The 20,773-nt window shown below is 40.1% G+C and overlaps 1 protein-coding gene across 1 annotated transcript in view; it reads left to right on the top strand.

Moving 5' to 3' along the window:
• PTPN1 (protein tyrosine phosphatase non-receptor type 1) overlaps positions 1–20,773 on the top strand; it is a 350,095-nt gene that overhangs the window by 150,380 nt on the left and 178,942 nt on the right. The window contains exon 2 of the mRNA XM_085619150.1: positions 11,595–11,685. Within this exon, the coding sequence (XP_085475276.1) occupies positions 11,595–11,685 (91 nt within the window). The remainder of the gene's footprint in view (positions 1–11,594; positions 11,686–20,773) is intronic.

Genomic DNA, 20,773 nt, shown 5'->3' with positions numbered 1-20,773 from the left:
TATCATCGTACAAGATTAGGATCGAGAAAAATGTGTGCAGCTTAAGCTGCAATGCCCGTAACTTCAAAGAAGATGCCACACTGTTCCCGATGGTGCCTCAAGGGACACTTGTTCTGCCTTGTTTGTCTTTGTGGTGGTTGTGTAATGTGCAGATAGTAATTGATAAAATCACGCCCTTAAGGCATGGCAGCATCTGTTGCATTGCTTAGAAGTGCCTATGTAAATGCAAGCTGAAAGCACTAATACAGGTGCCCACATGCAGATGCAACCCTTCGATGCCAGCTGTAGGACAACTGCTTCTTTAGAAAAACCTCCACTGCAACATATGCTCTAGAAATATATATTTTTGTAACTAAAAAAAAATTGAAGAAATCCGAATTCCTCCTCCTTGCTATAGGGCTGTCTATAAAGTCATTGTTTAGGTGTGAATTTATAGAACCCGGCCCTCTTTGAAGCAAAAGAAACAGCAAACATCGGCAAAGGCAATAGTACTGGCATTGGGTGCCAACCTTTTGGCTTTCTCAATACATGTTCTGTATTGTCACGATTTTTGTAAAGCGTTTTTGATCTGCTGGGCCCTCAACAGTATGAAAAAGGTATTGGTTAAAAGCAACAAAAAGGTTTGGCCTCAAAAAGGCCACATTACCATAGTAGTCCCTGTCACGGAAGGGCATTGCTTTGTGTACGAGGTGTTCCTTATGAAAGAGTTGTATGTCATCACTCACAGTGAATTTAGCCAGTCGCTGAAGTGAACTGACCTATTGCCACATGCTGTAGTGGATGAAACAAGCACGTCAATGACACAGCAATGGACCAATAGATGAAGAAGGCTGGTGAAAGCCCTTATAAGAAATTATATATATATTTCTCTGTTGCGTAGGAACCTTATGGTGGATGGATATATATATATATATATATATCAATTCTGTAAAATCATAAGGTCTTGATTGAGGCTAGACCTAAAAAATGGTAGTCCGACTGGAGTAAAGCTGCATTTGGTTGCTTCTTTTGAAAGCCTGTTTTAATGTAATTTAATGTAATTTAGTGGAATTTAGCCTTTGGTGCCTCTTCCATGTCGCAGGGCAGAGTCTGGGACGAACTAAATCTTGTAGTGGTCTTGATAATGTGGGTTGGGGATGGACACTCTGGGTTAGGAATGCTGACAAGGTATAAGGCTGATGTGATAGTTTATCATTTTAAAACCTACTCATCTGAGCATACATCGGTTGAGTGATTGCACTGAGGTCGGCTCACAATGCAGCATATTTTTTTGCACACCAAGTGCTTTGCGACCCAACCGGAGTTTTGTGCTGCTGTTTATGTACTAATGAGTTGTCCTGCAAATGCACTATTCGCTGGATTTAAATTAAGTACGATTGGGGTAGGATTTGTTTTGTGACTACCTGTAAATGAAGTCATGGATGCCTGTGAGGTAGAGCAGACCTCCATTCTTGTATTTGCTTTTGCTCAGTGCTGACATTTCTATCAAAGCAGACGTGCTCCGCAAAAGGGCAGTGGCCGCTTTCAAAAATAGGTGTGCATTTCGAGAATGACATGGTTTTAGGTTGGGACGGGGTAACATAACTATGCTATGGTCCGTTTGGCTGCTGTCCGTTCCCCCACACCCTTCCCAATCAGCGGAAGTGGCATTTCCAAAGTGGAAGCAGTTTGTCCTAGACAACTTACACTTTGCCAATGGCTACTACCTGCATTGACAGGTTGGTATTGAATCATTGGTTTGTGACCGCTGTTGGAGTTCCAAGCCATTTCTGCATACCACTGCATCTTGGAGGGAAACGGAGTACACCCCTTTCATGCCACCCCTATTCCTTCTGATTTGCAGACTGTCATTAAGGGCCGTCTTTCAAGTCAAATTAATTTTCGTATCCTAGTGTACACTTTATACATTGTGACATGCAGTTTTGCATTCGTAAAGCTTGTGATTTTGCGAATTGCAGGCTTGACAACTGCAGAAAAGATTAGTACCTGACGCCCTTAGTTCTCTAGATCGTTTTGTAAATATTTCACTTGGTTATACCAGAGAAACTCGAACAGAAACTCGAACAGTACAGGAAATTGAGGCCATAGAACTGATCTTATATTATTCTGTTCCTTTCCAAACTTTTTCCTTTACGCCTTACCTGGTATGACTGGCAGTATATTATGTTAGGCACTCATGCTCAAATTCTAAAACTGACCGGAAGAGTATTGTGACTAGAAGTGATTACCAAGTCACTAATTCCTTGTGGGTGTTAACCCTTTTCCAATCCTGGAGCGTTGTTTTCCCGCGCCTTCAGTGCCAGTTCCTCTTCACTCCAGCCACAAAATGGCTGTAATATTTTAGGCCAACTGTATCCTTAAGAATAATGTCTGGAACTATTAATCCGCGTTGTTTTTGTGTGGGCCGGGAATGCACTAGGGTATTTAGAACCTTGAACATTTTTTCATAACTGTATACTAATTGAAATGTTTTTCTTTTTTTTGACAGCATTTAGAGTCTAGTAAACTGTTATGTTCAATTGATTTGTATAGCGAACTAATCACTCGAGAGGGTAAAGTGTCATCTGGCCCATAGATCTGCTAAAGCGCCCTGGTACAATTTAATCTTCGGCTGTAGCAGAATCAACTTTAGAGGGCCTATAGTTAAATTTCATTAACCTCAAGCTGCATTGATTCTGGAGCTTTTTGTGACCTATTTTTCTTTGGTACATGTGAGCTAACAAATGCAAAAATGGAGAACCCATTATGTCATGAATAAAAGGACTACAGTGTATTTGCACTTTACTAATCCGCTATTAATGCCTCTTTACGTTTTACAACTGCTGAGCATCTATGTTCCTCTTTCGTTGGTGAGAACGTTTCTGCACAAAACCACAAACTTTTTGTCCAAAACAGACAATTCTTTGAAGTGGAGGTAACTTGAGTAATGGAGGGGGTAGGGAAAATGCATGAAACATGATGCCTCTGCATCTTGGTGAAATACAGTATTTTCGATATCCTGGAGGGAAAAAGCAGTTTTATAAGATCAGGACTGGTAGGAAATATCCTAAGCAAATTATCATGCCCTGTATGCTTAATACATGTAAGTCTTTGTGTTTAAATCTATTATTATTAGACCAATTATCACTTTTCATAGTATGTGTACACTGGTACCTCTTGACTTTTGAGGCAATTTCTTCCAAAAGAGCATGTGTTTGTTTACATTTTCCTTGACCCTAGGAAGTAAGTTGGAGGAGGAAATAGATTTGTGGGGTTTCATAGCAATGAGATGTTAAAGGGCCTGGAGGAGATCTCGTTATTGTGGGATATCTTGCATTAGTTCAGACACTCTACTGCACTAAGTTTATGATTCTCTTGGATAGAAGGATAAGTGAGCGGAATATCCATATATCTGGTAGGTGAAATCTGTGGAAAAAAGTAGCATACACAAAAAGGCGGTATTGAGTTTTTGGACTTGACTCCACTGTTTTTCTGATGCTTTAAATGCTAATTACATTTTCATTGTTGCTTCCTTAAATGCCACAATTCATGGCATACATTTATTTGCATAAACCACATTGCTCTTAAGCGCAATATTCCGAAGTAGTATTCCGGCTAGGAAATAGCTTTATTTTATTGGATATCAGTTTACATGCATGAAAATTTCAGAAGTTAAGAATTATTGGGTGAATATTGCATTTAGAATGTGCAAACCAGTCACCCATCTGCATCATACCACTAAAACATAATAGCTCATCTGGAGACTCAGAAGAACGATAAGGTTTGAGTGATTTTCTGAATAAATTATAGTTTTATAACTCTCATTTATAGGGCCTTCAACAGAAAAGCCTCTGCTTTTCAAACTAGCTCTTGGATACCTTGTGACATCAAACATTAGAGTACCAGATGGGAGAGTGTACAAGGAAATATGTAGGGGGCATATTCTGAAAGAAAAGGGAGCTCTCTTAGTAAAAGGCTCCATGGTAGAGACATGTGGCCTTAAATTGAATGTGCTTGGAAAGCGGAAGACAATAATGGGATTGACAGGCATCAGATGCCCTGTCATACCTTCTTGTATTAGAAATAAGTCTGGTGGTCATGTTTTGTGCCACTTGCTGTTTGTGTGTTTAAGGAAGGAGGAAGGGCAAGGCAGTAAGTGTCCGCATATTCCAGTCTTGAATTAATGACTAATGACCACAAGTGATTTTATGTGGGAAGGTACACATTGGAGAACTTTAAGAGTTTTCAATTGATGGGAACAGTCAGAGGCTACAGAAGTTATTTGGGGTTTGAGGGTTGCCTCTTTATCGAAGCAAAATAACCAAGGCTCCTCCACTTTAAAGCAGGGTAGGGATTTCTCCTAAGGAGGCGCTCCAGTGGGCTGATGTCCATGGAGAGTGTTGGCCTACCAGTGAAACTTCAATTTTGCTGCCATTTAATCTCACCAAGTTATTTACCCAATGCAGGATGGCGGACAGATATCCAGCCACTGCCTCCTGGATTTCGCAAAGTATTTGTTAAATTGCATAATTAGGTGGGCGTTATGAGCATAGACCATTATCAATTCAAAGGATTATATAATATGGGCAAGAGGCCTGATGTAACAGTAAATTGTATAGAGGAAAGCAGAGGCATTGGGGCCCTGTAAAGGATCATGAATACATTGGGCCAGGAACGAGGAAGAACACAAATCTATTAATTTAAAAAGGGGGATAAAAATCCTTACTACACATTTAATTAAAAATAAAATAATCCGCAAAAAGACAGGCATAAATAGAGTCTGCTGTGAATTCATACCAGTTCGTATGGAGGGACACGTATTATGTGCTCTCTTTTGGTTATCTAACATTAGGCACATGGCTATGAAGAGTAGATTGCTTCCTCGAGTCTGTCAAGACAGTGCAAAACAACAGTAAAGAACAATTGATTGATTATACCGGAGCTGTAGAGGTCATATGTATATGTGTGTCTGTCCACCCCCCCCCCCTCCCAAGATAATTTTGAGTAGTGAGGATTGGAACATGGATAAACTAGATTGGAGAAAATTGTTCTGCGGCTAGAATTCCCATTCCATTTTACATTTGACTAGAGTGGGTCTCCAAAGAGCCAAAGTAATTAATTTACTCAATAAATCAATTATCTTGCTATTAGTCATTTAAGTTAATACATATTATTAGCATGTTATGTAACAGTCACGTGTGTCATTTAGTTCTTGGGGACTGTTTACTGCTTACATAGAATTCTACACATCTCTTTATTGTATATTCAATTTTATGAGCAAATGACGATAAAAAGGGTCGCTCTATAGTTTTAACAAATGGAACTGCTAAGTATACACGCACATTTATGACATTTCAACCTGTTTGTTAAAGAAATTAAATTTGATATCTGCTGCAACCATATAAGCTCTTCTGTCTAGGGTTTGAGAGCAGAGCACTGCGTATAAAGGGCAGAAACTTGGGTAAGTATTGCTGAGACGTGATTGCATCTGCTGAGAGTCACATTTTGTATTTGGGCTTAGTGTGCCGGTTGAGTAAAGCTTTACCTATGCCAATCGCACATTGCTTTGGTTGAGTGTTTCACCAAGCTTGCACAAGACAGGCATCTCCCTTCCTCCCAGAGCAGGTACATCATAGGCACCTTCATCCTAACTTCCTTCTGTCACCGACCAGTAACGGTACATCATGGACACCGCAGCCCAACTTCCTTCTCTCACTGAACATTATCAGCATGCCTTCCACAGTGCAAACTTCCCTCTCAGGCACAGTATTAATGGTATAGACCGAATCTCCACCCTCACAGCACTTTGGTAGTCTTGTCCCCTCTTATCCCATCCTGGTGCACTAGTATGCCAAGGATTTTATTTCCTTTTTTGTAAATGATTAAAACCCCACCGTCTAAAACGGACATCCACAGTGGTATTTTAGTTAAAAATTCCTTCAGGATAATCGCCATAATATTTTGACCAGATGCTACAATTTGGTGTCTTAAAACGTTTTTCATTTTGTTACATTCTCAGTCCCTACCGTAATGGTTTCGAAATCCAAAGTTATTATTCTAGAAGAACAATGAGAAAAATACATGTTCACTTAGGCATATGGAAATTTTGCATTTTAGAAGAGGCTTATTTTTGATCGCTAAACATTCAGGGTAGAACTGAAGAGCTGAATTTCTTACAATTCAAGACAGCAGGCCATTGTTTGTCATCGATAGCTAAATGATTTTTCAAATTACTGAACATGGGGGAGCTTCATAGTGCTCGCTGGGTGACGGTGACCTTGATACATTGAAAACTGCTTTAATTCGATTGTGATTTGTAGTCCTAATCTGATTGAAATGACATTTTAATTGAATTACTAATTTAGGAACTAGTTTAAGCCAACTTTATTTACATACATGTCATATTGGTTCTCTGATGGTATTTGTTTTGTGGTTGCAAAGACAGATTGGATAAGCTAAAAAGAATTCAGTTGTTTTCAAGATGGAAATATCCCTAAGCAAGCAGTTTAACATCCATAACCTAGTTGCTTACTGGTGTAATCCAACCTCGATCCACTTTGTGTAGCCTTTCTACTAATTACATTTTTGATCGACTCATCTTCTCTCTTTATTAGTTCTGAACCAGAGACAAATTCAATTGTCTTTGCAGCGTCATGTCATTAAAAAAAAGTATGTAAGTGGATGATGTGTATTTAAATACTTTGTGAGCCTTTGGGTCAGCCGCTTTTATCCATTGGTCTGTCATTTACATTTTGCTTTGCCGACCATTGCATAGCACATGGGGTAATGGGTCACTCCTCACCAACCACTGGCCCTCTTGCACTGAGTGACACCATTTTTTCTGCTGACGTGTACATCCCCTAAAAAAGAAGTGCACTTGATGTCATGGCAGGTGGGCCAATCCTTCACTTTGCTAATGCTCATGTTTTTTCATTCATAATCCTTTTATTTTGAATTTTTGTTGTCATTGAGGTTTCATGTGATGTACATGAAAACAAAATAGGATTTCTATACTAATTCTCAGTAACGCTGCCCGATAAGGAGCATCTTTTTTTAAACATAGGCTTGCATTAAAAATGAACAAAAATGTAATCCTTGTACCAGCTTGCCAAGGCCAGGCATATTGGCATTGCCAAATGCTTGTTCCATTTCTCTGTTGTCTCATCTTTCTTTTCGTTAAACTTCTCCCCAGCCTCTGCAAAGGAGCATTCTGGACCTCCCCTATTTGCTTTTCATCTATCTTATTTGTCTTTTGTATTCAATATTATCTGTTAGTAATATCTTCAAATTTTGGGCCTCGCCAACAAATAGTTTTTAGCTCTCTTTTATTGAGGACCTATTGTGGACAATGCCAATACTTACAGTGGGCGGTGTCTCAGTCCATTGCATACAATTGGTTGGCTTTCTTGTCAATCCTATTTGCTTGCTTATTATTCAGTGACTTTCCATCCTCCTTTTTTTTTTTTTTTGTTCCTTCCGTGAAGCAAAGCTTCTTTATCATCCTTTCGATTGGATCACTTGTATCCTTCCACTGCTTACATACAGAGCACTACTTCTTTTTCTATGAGCACTCTATGGAAATGCATGTGTTTTCTTATGCTGCTTCCACCCTGAAATACCCCTGCACTGTTCATGCTGCTCTATCCCCCCTTGCATGTCTGTTGCTTCCGCCTCCCCTCCTGAATTGTTAATATTTTATTGTTTTATTTTTCGACATAACCTCTTTTGCGTCTCCGTTGCTACTCCACACCCTGCTAAGTAGCAATGACTTTCTCCTCAACCCTTGAATTTATTTCATTTTTTGGGAGGCATGACCACCTTCACTTTTTTTTGGTCCGCTCCTTTCCCTAGAATGCGCTTTTATAAGCATTTTCTTTCTTTTAAATTAACACAGAAGACTGGTATCTGCCATCTTCTAACAATAAATTAGACTTAAAAAAAAAAAAAAAGGGGAAAAAAATGCCCACCTCATCATGATGCATACGTGCACACCCATGGTGATGCATGCATGCATGGGAGCACTAGCATACAGAGTCTTTTTTTCCCCTGACATACTGTTCCACATTGTCTCACAAAATTGTTATCTTTTTGACTTCATGGAAGAGGATCAAGGAGAAGCATAGACAAAGCCAAAATGTCTGGTAAAGCCATTGAAAAAACCTGTTGCCTTTGGCAATACTTGTTTTGATTATGAAGTAACCGTATTCCGTTTTATGATGAGGGTTTGAGATGGTGGCACCTGCCTACTTTTTGAAAGCAGACAACAACTAAAATGCTCTCTGACCTGGAGCGCTGTTAAGCTGGCTGATAGAAAATTATGGCTTTTGACACCATATAATCTAGAATAACAGATTTGTGTGATAGATGATTGAGACCACTGAGGTGATTGATTATCATCCCCAAAATGCTGTTAAAGATCTGAAAACTGAAATGCTACATTACTTAAGTGTACTGTGCCAGTGAATTTCTCAGCAGTTTTTCTTCCAAACCATTTAATGCCTTGCCAAATCAATTGAATGCATTGCTTGTTATAGACTGGTACCTGAAAAGTATATGCTCTGTGCAGTTTGTTATTGTTCCTGGTAAGAATGGCTTGCCTTCTGTTGGCTGCCATGAAAAAATATACTCTGCTAACCTGTTCACAGTATGATTTCCACACTTAATTTTGTGTACAATTATTATTCGTGACCTGCCAATGATTTATCCTTCTTAGGTTGAAACCTGGTTTGCTTATGACTTGTTGGCGACGTTCTGAAATCTGACCGAAGAACTTATTTTGCTCATTGCTTACCTTAGGGTTCGTGGTTTGTAACTCACAGTTGCCTGCTTTCTGTTTGCTGGCTTTATTTTAGGCTGTCCAGCTTGAGTTAGTCATTCCCGTGGAGCATAGCCGGTTTACTATATTCTTACACGAGTGCTTGGTTTTTGTAAACCGGCCTATAAATGTTGTTCTTATCTTGTCACATTCGCTATGCATTCAAAGACCTAGATCAAATGTTAGGCTCGGTCTTCCAAAGGAGCTAAGTGGTTACTTTCCTATCTCTGAGTTAAAACTAAGAGGATTTATCTGAAAATCTGGCAGTGCGCCACTCGACGCCTGTCCGCTCGACGACGCTCCACTCGACCGGCCAAACCGTCTTGTGCACTTAGAGTACTCGCCACTCCTCCCCCTGCTCTGGCGAGCCCAGCCTGCACCTAAGCCAATAAGGAATAATAAAATGATAAAGTTATCATTTTACTGTTCTTTTTGAACTGCTCAGAGAGCAGTGGTACGATGCTCCTCTGCCTTAGCGGAGGAGCCACCGCTGCCACCCTTTGTTCTGTTGATGTCAAAAGAAACTTCTCATGCATCAATGTACTTTAATTGCCCTACAACAATCTGTCGTTTTGGCTATCTCCTTTAATCTCTTTTCAGTCTGCAATACCTTTCAGACTAGTCCTCCTTAATTTTAAGCAGTTTGTTTCAGCAAACTGGTTAAGACATTTTTCTACATTTTCTTCACATTTTGATGACTGAAAATGGACCAATTTTTAATAAAACATCTGCACCAGTTTGAGTGCAGTACTCTTAAGTATCCATAAGGTAACTTCAGCAGTATATGAAATGCTAAAACGAAGAAATTTAATAAATCGCGAGCAGGGTTCAAATCTGCGTCCCTAAGTAATTCCAAAGTTCAGTAGAGCCATACTCTTGTTAGCTTTGACTGCTGAAATTCTTATGTTAGTTTTTCAAGTAGATAGTTTTTTGGGGGGAGTGTGAACCTTGTTGCAGGAATGCTTTACTTTCTGTATTTACTACTACTCTTTTCGTCATTGCTAATGCTTCATCTATGAAGCCGATGCAAACAACCTCTCTATAGAGTCCTTCTGATGTCCTTATAGTGTTTCTAGAATTTTCTTGCTTCCCTGATACGGAAAGTACACACACACACATTATTGGAAACAAATTGCATGCCGAAATCGATACTTAACATGACTGTAATGTGTGTGTCTTTTGAACTAAATTAAACCAGAAGTGCACATATTTCTAATTACAATGTCTGCTTCCACTAATAAACGGGGAGGAGAAAAGTATGTTTTTCTTCTTTCCTCCGGGTTTGGTAGGTGCCAGCAGGTACTATACAGTATCTGTGAGGTGCCACTGTTATTCGTGGGCTTCCATTAATCGTGCACTCCAGTTCAATAAATAAGGACTTCCTTTTAATCCTTGACTATACAAGGTGGCTATCTCGAGTAGTCTGGTCTTACTCCAGGAGATGGTAGTAAGCTTGGAACTCTGATATATTATGACACGGAAATAACACACTAATAAGCTCAATGTCTAGTCTGAACTCTTTTAAAATAACATGCCTCGTGATTTAAATGAGTAACACCACAAACCAGTGGGAGAAATGTGGCGGAGCGGCCAGAGTGGCAAACTACAGAGTGCAGGGCTCACGGTTCGATCACCGGCAGCAGCTCAGCTCAACATCATGCGACTCTGGGCAATAGCTCACTTGATCTCCTCGACGGTCCCCAGCGACTTGAAACCTTAAGGGGATGATATGTTACAAATATGGACAATTGTTATAATTTTATTATAGGGGTTCTAGTAACTTCTTTTAGAGCCATGAAAAACAGAAAGCTTACTAGTGTTTAGAAAATGGAAGCAAGCTAGACCAGTAATCTGCATTGTGAACAAATATGAAAGCTACTCACTAACCATGCAGTCTTTAGCAGTCCCAAAGGCTTTTTGATAAACAAACATGGTGTCTTTCTTGTTCTTGGCTGTTATGTAAATTGAGGCTCTGTTGCTAGTAACATAAAGGCCACAGGGCCCAGTTCAAGGAAACATAACAAAGTAACATTGAAGCCCATGTTGACAGTTGTATTGATTTATATCAATTTTAATTTGGTTATATATTTGTGGGCTGTTACACTCACTCCCTTTCTTATGAGTTTTTTACTCTGTTCTATTACTGTGTATTGCATTCATTAATCTAGCGTGGATCATTTGCTTTTCTTCATTTACTGTATATTTGTGATCAAGTGTTGAGCAACTTTTTTTTCTGAATTGTGGAATACATTTGCCATTTTTGCATTGATCAGTTTTGTCACCCTTGTACTCTTTCTATGTTTTCCTAAATTGCACACCAGAGACTTGGTAATTTATCTTCATTTTATGATAATCGTTACTTCTTGTTAGAAGGAGCATTGATATATCCCGTTTCCCTCAAGTTGGAAACTGTCGGACTGTTTAATTTCTTTTACTGATTATTGATTTCTCCTTTTGTTCCAATGCCTAAAAACTCAGAAGAGCAAGCACATCTTTATTTCACGGTTCAGAGAGAACAGCCTTGCTCCATACTGGGCAAGTGTCACCACAGAAAGGGTTATTGGGGGTACACATTGGACTACCAATTGCAGTTGGCTATTCCTAGGTCTTCCCAGTTGGCAGTATTTGGAATCCATGAAAAGGGCATTCTGAAAGACTACATACAATTATCTACAGCACAGCACCAAGTTGAGAGCCAAGCATGAGAGAAAAAGATTTTATGGTACCTTCAAATTATTTTGCTTTGTATTTTCTACTAGTTTAGTTTGATTCCTGACAATTTACTTCATTTTGTTTTTAGGATATCCGACATGAAGCAAGTGACTTTCCATGCAAAATGGCCAGGCTTCCTGAAAATAAAAGCCGGAATCGATACCGGGATGTCAGCCCCTGTAAGTGTTTACTCTTTGTATCAGGTTGCTAACCACTTTGCCTTTAGACCCTCTGGACATACTCTGCTGCGCCTGTGCACCGCAGTAAACTCCAAACCATGGTTGAGTAGGCAGTTTACACCACACTAGAGAAAATCACTTTGTTAAAAGGTTGCCACACGTTCTCTCCGTTTGTACTGTAATGACCTATAAAAAAAACTTGTAACATTTGGTAGAAACCCTTTGGTATGCATTACATTAAATGTAAAGTGAAAGGGAAAGAACTAAATAAAGAGTCTTGCTTGTTTGAAATAAAAAATATCTGCTTGTCTCTCACTTCACAGATTAAGTAATTTTCATCTGTTGATACCCAATGCTCCCTTGCACAGTGAGTTTCATTGCCATGTTATCTTTACTCGTTCGATAGTTGTATACACCATTTGTTGACGATGTAGTTTAATCAGAACCGGTTTGCTAACTGTTTTCTGCCAACCTTTTTCTTCTTGATTGCAAAAAGGTAAGACTTTCCAGTTTAAGACCACAAACCTGTATTGTATGTTTTTGTTCCAGGGGCATAAAATTAATTGTATGCATAATACATAAAGGAGGTGCTAGTTTCACAAAGCTAGGTCTGCATGTGGAAATCATATTCTACCGGATTCTTTCCTCTGACAAGCTAGCCAAACGGAGCTCTTGAATTATCTCCTAACAAACAGTAATTGGTCAAAGTCCATTGTAAATATCTAGCAGGCTTGCAAAGTGTTAATGAGACATCACTTTCTTTGGTTTGGCAACAGTACTTGATTCAAGAAAGCCAAAATACAGAGGTTAAAAACCATCAATAAGATTTTGAAAACCTAAATAAGAGATGTATATTGAAATGTGGCACTTGCATAACTAAGACCACTACGAAACCAAATGACTACCCATGGAACCTGTATATTGAGATAATAGTTCATAAAAGTTGCAAGCCAATATTTTTCTGTATGTAAAGGAAAAGACAAAGGTTATCTGTTTCTGCTCCACATGGAGGATGGATGCATCACCCACGGTCCTTTTGGACAGGAGCCTCTCAAGTGAGACCCTGCCGCTGAACGGGTGCTTTTATACTGAATATATTCGCCTACAAAGTTGATGAAAGAGAAACCTCGTGGGATGATATGTCTCTGGTAAAGACAAACCAGATTCCAACAAGTTTCATTAGCCACATTTTTACACTTAGAATTGTAAAAGCTTTTAAGGTCAAGGAAGCACAGTGTAAAGAAGCTTGTGAAGATGAGAATTCAAGCAGAACATGAGCATTTCATGACACACAATCTGAATGTAGCAAACCAAATTTACTAGCTCATCCTGCAGTTGCTGGTTAAGCACAGTAGTAGTGCTTATGACTTGCTGTGACAGAACATCTGATCTTGGGCTGCTTGCTAGTGGTCCCGAATAGTAGATACAAGTTGCAAACGTGTTGGCGAAAGTGTTGGCCCTGGAACAAGTTTGCCTTGGAAACTCACTCTTTCGTTTTGGTTTTAGTTTCAACAGGCCTTTAAAACTGTCAGAAAGTTAAGCACATGATGTATGTGGTGATTTTGCTTTCTTAGATGTGTTGAATTCGTTTTGCTAATTCGCACAATATAAATGAAATAAAACAGATAAACCATGCTCATAATGAAAGGCACTCTACACTTCAATAGAGAATGTGAAATTTCTTAGCTAATGCCAAGGAACGTTTCAATTCTATTAAAGATACTGAGACGAGGATTCAGCCTTTCTTTCTTCACCTTTATTTTTCCAGCAGCCCATGTAAACACACAAATGACAAACTAACTTTCCCAGAAGCTCCAGGGAAAGGAACAACTTTTTTTAAACCAATCGGAGTCCAGTCCAATGCAACAACTGTGCCTTTTCTTCCTTCGCGGGTTCTTACGGTACCTGTTTTAATAAGGAAAGCTTGTTAGTGCAACCTGAATAAATGCAAATGCACCTGAATAAATGCACGTTCTCTTAAAAAAAAAAAAAAACTGAGGGAGAAACTTGACTGACCTGCTGCGGAAACAGCGAAGAAGTAGTTACAGGAAGAGACCTGCTCAGTTGTAGCTTCGACTAGATTGTGATTGGTGTAAATAAATGTTATTCCTTTTCCAGGGAAAGTTAGTTAGTTGTTTGATCTGTTTACATGACTGCGGGAGAACTATAGAGAAGAAAGAAAACCATAATCCTCATCTCCAGTCCTGCCATAGAGTTTGATAAACTCTATTTGATCTCTTTTTAAGAAGCCATGCAATGAAGAGAAAACAACGGTCCTCTGTACGGAGCCCTGCATCTCTAACAGTTGTGAACAATAAGCGTTCTAGAGTGTTGCTTTGTTGGTAATGTCAGCCTGGATTTTAAGATGTATTTTAAATTTATTGACTAAAGGTTACTGGGCAGAATACTACACATAATGTGTCTCTCTAATTGTCCATACATGACGATTTGTAGCTGGAGAAAGTCTCTTGGTCTCTGTATGTGCGACCACCACCACAAGACTTGCAGTGACTCTTCACCACTTTCCCGTTGAGATTTGATTTGCAATGTGGGCATTCATCTCAAACTGAAGAATGTTGATTCCATGGCTATTTTGATTTTGAAGAGAGCATGACATGTTATCCTAATATTTCCCTGTCGTTCTTGTTTCACCAACTCTTCTTGGGCTATGACGTTAAATATTGACTTTGCTTTCGATTGTCGGTTTAGACTTAGATATTTTTTGTAGAGTACTATCGGGTTATTCTGTATATTGTTAATTATTTATGGCCCTGGCAAAATATATTTTTTAATTGAATAGATTGCATGGTTTGTCATGCACGTGCCACCTGCAGCTGGCTCGGACAGTGTTGGTTCTGTTGATGATCCTTGATATTTGTTAAGATTGTACCTCACAACTTCATGGGTACTGTGCTACCACAGCATACTGCCTGATAAGTTTAGGTAGGTGCCTATCTGTCACAGTAAACTAAAGTAGAGTTGTCTTAAGGCGGTGGTTCACCAGCCCTGCATGTGGTGCTTGTTTTCAGGCGGGGTTGTTTCTGGGATGAAAAAGCCTAATATCTCTGCATGGATGCTGAGAAAGGAGAGGGGACTGATGCAGACCATTGCTTTCTTTGCCAGGAGAGTGGCTAAGACTGCTCCAGTCTCAACCTGACCCCATGCAGGGGCCCTATCCAGTGTTTTCCATGGCAGCTAAAATATCCAGCAGGGGATTCTTCTTTTTGGTTTTTTTCTTGGAAAGGGAAGAACATTGGGATACAAGCCTGATCGAAATAGGCATCTCCTTGCATAGTTTTTGCTCTGTTAACCAATTGGCGTTTCTAGTAAATGTAAAATGCTCTTTTGTTTTATGTCCGGTCCACAGGTATATTCATACATATAAAAAAAATAGGGAAAAATAACGCTGTTTGGAAAACAAGTATTGGACAACGCCAAAAATTCCCCGATTTCACAGGCGTTTTTTAATCTTTGTAGAAAACAGCATTATTTCTTCAATAAGAGGATTTTGAGTATTTTGTGGCTTCAAAGTGAACTACTCAAAATCATACATTTGATGGCCTAATGGGAGCACGAGCATTTAATTAGCGAAACAACATGAAGTAGAGTTCTTGTTTAAGTGTTCATTTTGGCAGATAATGTAATGCTCTTTTCCAAGATCAGCATTTCAAATGAAGTGGTATTGAATGCATTTAGAGATCTAGCAAATATAAGGGTTGACAAATGAATTAAAATACATTTACTTGCTTTTTCGGCTTAGATCGCCAGAAATACCTTTCTGCTGCAATGAGGTACAATGCTCAGGTTCCTTTTAGGATGTACAGTTTTGAAGATATAGGTTTGGCAACATTATCTTGCTGAACCGTTTGCAAATCCAGGGCTGTTGATGCTATCCCATTTTGAAATAATTATCTGGTTTCGTAGAGAAAGCAGTACATTAAATATTAAATGACTTTTAATAAATTCATTAAGGCAAGAAGTCATAGTTGCTGGGGCTCATTTAGGTCACATAGATGAACTCGAAGAAAACAGCACTTGGCAGCGAACGGATAGATTGAACAAATGTCAAATGAGACATTAGGTTTTGCATAAAGATTCAGAAACAGTAATGCGGAGTAGGGCTGAAGCTGATTTTAAATCCATTAATTGCATGTTCGAAAAAAACTGTTTGTATTTTATTCGGTATGGTATCTGTGAACCAGTCACTGAGTCTTCAGTTTCATAACATTGACTGATAGAATTTGGCCAAGATATTTCTTTTTAACCTACATTTATTTCACTGAAAATAACACTTCATATCACAAAATCTATCACATGTGGTATCAAGCAAATAGCATGGACAGTGGAATGCCAGTTTTGTTTCCCGCTGCATTATTCTTTTGCACAATGCATAGAGGCGTCCTTGGTGCCAAACAAGGTATCAACTGGTAAAGAAATTATCAATGTTGCAAAAGGGAATTTTAAGATCAAATTCAATGACTCCGTATTGTGAACACCTTCCCAGGGCTCAGACATTCACCCGTTTTGAGGACATCTTCAGCTCCGATTCAGAAGCCTTAGTTGTGGATCCTGAGGACAATAGCTGTATGGAGGAAGATGACTCGGAAGCTGATCACGTCCTCTCAACGCACAGTACAGATGCTGGGCTGTATCTTTACTCAGAAAATATCAGCGGCTTTGATACTACCCCAGCAGGGACATCCCCAGTTCTGGACTTGTTTCGGGCGTTGTCTTTGTTTACAGTGGCTGTTTGAATGTTGCAGAAGCCTTTGATTTGACCGTGCCCTAAGTATGCCTTCAAAGGAATGACTATCACCCACCACAACATCGGAACCCTTGCTTCTGTGTAAAGAGGTCCTCCCTGATCCTATCATGACTGTGTTGGAGACCCCCTTTTTGGGCCCAGCAGTCCATACACTGATTGCCAGACACCATTGGTCTGCTAAAAGTGATCTCACTTTCTGTTCTCCCACCAGTCGCCAGAAGGTCTTGTTGTTCATGCGTAATCTTCCAAACAGATTAAGAATACAAGAGGTTCAGTGCCTTGGGCTTTACAGATCTTTGCTCCTAGCCATCTGGCCTTCTGCCTTTTAGGCTGATAGATTCATGCCTTACAGCAATTGAGAAAACCTACCAATTTTCTGGACCATAAGACCAAACCTGTTTCTGATTTTGTGACTGTATATGTCAAAACAGACCTTAAATGTGCCATTCCTCAGCGTACACCATTGCTCAGTTTATGGTTAAATCTGTTACTGTATTTGCCTGATGACCAGGCTACAATCCTATTCCTCAATCGCCATATGCGGCAAAAAAGGTGACTTGTAATATAAGTAATTGGTGTATTTTGACTGGACACAAAGATAGTTCAGCTCCAAATGTGGAGCTGCACATCAGCCTGATCATATGGCAAGGTAAGTACTTCCCATTTAATCCATGGCTGTATGCCACCCAAGGCTAGTTTGATCAATAGAAACCTTAGTACATAGATAATGTGCCTGGGCAGTGGTAACAAAATGTTGAAACATAACACTAAATTTTGGCAAAACAGTCCATCAGCAGTGCTTTTCTACCTGTCAAACAGGAGAACAGACATTCTTTTTATGAGTTTCAAGACCTGTAATCGCTACATAGTTTTTAATTTTTATTTTTTATTTTTAATAAAGACAACCGGATCTCAATTGATCCACATGCCATACCTTTTTACTTAGTACAGCATTCAGTGGGATACTCTAATATGCATTTCTTAGTGGTGTAAGTGATGGGGAGAACGAGGGATTTGCTCCAATTTATATTTAAGCCCGAGAGATATCCAATCTTTATGGTTGTCCTCTATGTCTGAAAAATAGACCACAATGTCATCAACGTGTAGTAATATCAGACAATTCCAGTCAGTGAAGTTCAGGTTTTGAGTAATGCCTTAGTAGTATACATGCAAGTGGCTATTTCTCTAGGTCAAACAAAATTGGGGCTAGAGGGCATCCCTGTCTGGTGCCACGAGTTATTAACATAGGATCACAAAGTGACCCATTTATGTGTATGCGAACAATGAGGCTGATTTTGAGTAAGGCTGATGTTGAGTAACTGGACACACTGGACAAAGGACTGTGACAACCCCATTCTCTGCAGTATGAGATATAAATACCCCACTCCAGGGAATTGAACGCCTTGGCTGTATCCACAAGTGTCGCTGCTGATTCCAACTCCTGGTTCAGCTGGTGAAATAGGACGAATGGTGTTCGCAAGTTCTGGGATGTTTATCTTGTGAAGATAAAACCAGATTGGTTAGGCCGTATTAAGCCAGGAACCAGTGAAAGTAGACCTTTGGCCACTGTTGTAGCTAGTATTTTAGGGACTGTGTTGAATGATAATGGCCTGTAAGATTCACAAAGATGTACTGGTTTACTAGGTTAAAGGAGCATAAGCATGGTAAATGTACTCTCCCTCATTGACAGTGGATAAACACTCTTCTCATACACCTCCTTAAAGAGTGTCATTAGCTGTGGGGTTAGTATAGAGGTATGTTCTTTTTAAAATTTACATTTGGCCATCGCAGTTCATTCATACATGGTGGTTTACCACTTTGTTTTCTGAGGATATTTGCCACTACCTCTGCCTTAGTTTTTAGGTTGCTTAAGAAATCAACAGTAATCATCCCCCCTCAGCTATGCAAAAGCAATTCGGTCTAGATATATTCAGGTGTATCTCAGTGTGAGGCTTGCACGTCTAAAGACTAGTATATAAGGTAGTGAAGGCATGGAGGAGATTATCCTCATCAGCAAGTCTGACCATCCTCCCACAGACCGACTTAAAAATGGTGGTCCAAGCCCTAGTGTTACCGAGATTGGACTATGGAAGCACCACTCTATGCGGTCTTCCCAAATACAAGCTGGCCCCGCTGAGGGCATCACTTAACACTGCGGCCAGACTGGTCTTGGTAACTAAAAGAAATAACCACATTTCTCCAACCTTAAAAGTTCTGAACTGGCTCTCATACGAGGCTAGAATACAACTAAAGATCGCCTACATGACCCATAAAGCCCTGCATAGCAATACTCCCAGTTACTTAGCACAAAAGCTAGAGCGGTCGGGAGGATGCAGACAATCGCGAAGTGTGAGTTCACTACTACTAAAACCACAATCCTTCCACAAAAAGAGAAGTGGTTGCAGAGCATTTTCAGGTATCGCTCCGAAGATTTGGAACGCCTTACCTCCAGATGTACGCAGAATCCCTTCCCTTACCTCTTCAAAAAAGAAGTAAAAATGCTTCTAATGAACACATTCACATCCTAAGACTTTAATTCTTTGACTATTAGCCACCTATGCTATCCATATACCACTCTCTACCTCTTTTGTTATTGAATGTAAATTTGCGAATGTATGTATGTTACCCCAATCATCTATTGTCTCTAAACCGTGTATTGTAAAGCGCTCTGATACCCTCGTGGGTCATGTTCGCGCTATTTAAAACTTTATAAATAAATACATTTAGAGAGCTTCCCAGGGAATGCATCTGCCCATTGCTTACGATTGGCTTTGTACCTCACATTTTCTTGCTACATGGTAGCTTTATTTGATTTAAGCTGTCCAGCTTGAGTTCATGCCTTCCGTTGCCTGGTCCTTATTTACAGTATCCTTATGAGTGCTCCCTTTCTGTAAACAGGCATTTAAATCTTGTTATCTTGTTACATTTGCTGTGCATTTAAAGACAGAGCTCAGATGTCTTCTGAGTGAGCTTGGTGTTTACTTTTCTTTCTCTGACTTCAAAGTGAGAAGATTTTTGTTCAGGTCATTGGGAAATGTAATGGAAACAAATATTTTAATACCATCAAAACAAATCGGTGCACCAGGTGATGACATTTCCACACATCGTTAGATCGCTTTATACTTTTATAAGTAAAACTGTATGTGTGTGCAAATGTAATGTTCATTTCAATTGAGGATGTGTTGTCTGTAATGCCAGTATGCTGCCACACCATGCATACTCCACTTTGCTCCATTACTCTGTGCTACTCCACACTGTCACTGGACTCCACTCTGCACCACTCCACTCTGCACCACTCCACGCCTCTCCCCTCTGCACCACTCCACTCTATGCCTCTTTACTCCTCTCCATGTCTCTGCACTTGCTCCACTTAACTCTACACCACTCCATACCACTGCACTCTACATCACACCACACTACGCCACTCAACACTGCGTCTCTGCACTCTACTGTGCACCCTTCCATTCTACGTCACTTCACTTTATGCCTCTCTAATCTGCATCATTCTACCCAACTCTACTATGTACCACTGTACTCTACACCACTCTGCACCACCCTACTCTACAACCCTGCTCTCTATGCCATCCACTCAACGTCATTCTAATCTACTCTGCACCACTGAACTCTACCGTGCACATTCCACTCTACTCAGACAATCTACTCTGTGCCATGCCATTGCAATCTACACTGCACCACTCCACCCAGTGCCACTCTACTCTAGTCTGAACTACTCTACTCCACTGTGCTCTACTCTAACCACTGCACTCTATGCCAGTGCTCTCTGCACCACTTTACTTGAAAACCATGCACTTTACATCACTTAACTCTATGCCAATCTACTCTGCACCACTGCACTCTGTCGCTGTACTTTACAACACTTTATGCCACTGCACACTGCACCATTGCACTCTGTTCTTCTTTACTCCACTGTACTCTGCGCCACTGCTCTCTATGCCGCTGTACTCTGCGCTACTCTACTCCAATGCACTTTACGCCACTCTGCTATACATCACTTCTCTGTACACTGCAACGCTTCACACTCTGCCACTGTGCTTTGTATCAATCCATGCTAAGACAATGCACTGTACTCTGCACCACTCCACTCTGTACCGCTCCTCTCTATACCACTGCACTCTGCACTTGTCCACCCTAGGCCACCCTTATCTATTCTGCACCACTGCACTGTTTCTACAGCACTCTTTTCCACTCTGAACCATTCCACTCTACGCGGCTGCACTCTACGCAGCTTCACACTACCCTGAAGCAGTGTACTCTATACCATTGCTCTCTATGCCACTCTGTTCCACTATGCACTATTCCACT

This window comes from Triturus cristatus, chromosome 7 (genome assembly GCF_964204655.1).
Source record: "Triturus cristatus chromosome 7, aTriCri1.1, whole genome shotgun sequence".
NCBI classification, from domain to species: domain Eukaryota; kingdom Metazoa; phylum Chordata; class Amphibia; order Caudata; family Salamandridae; genus Triturus; species Triturus cristatus.
Note: the sequence above shows the minus strand (reverse complement) of the source record. Positions and strands in the feature narration are given on the sequence as shown.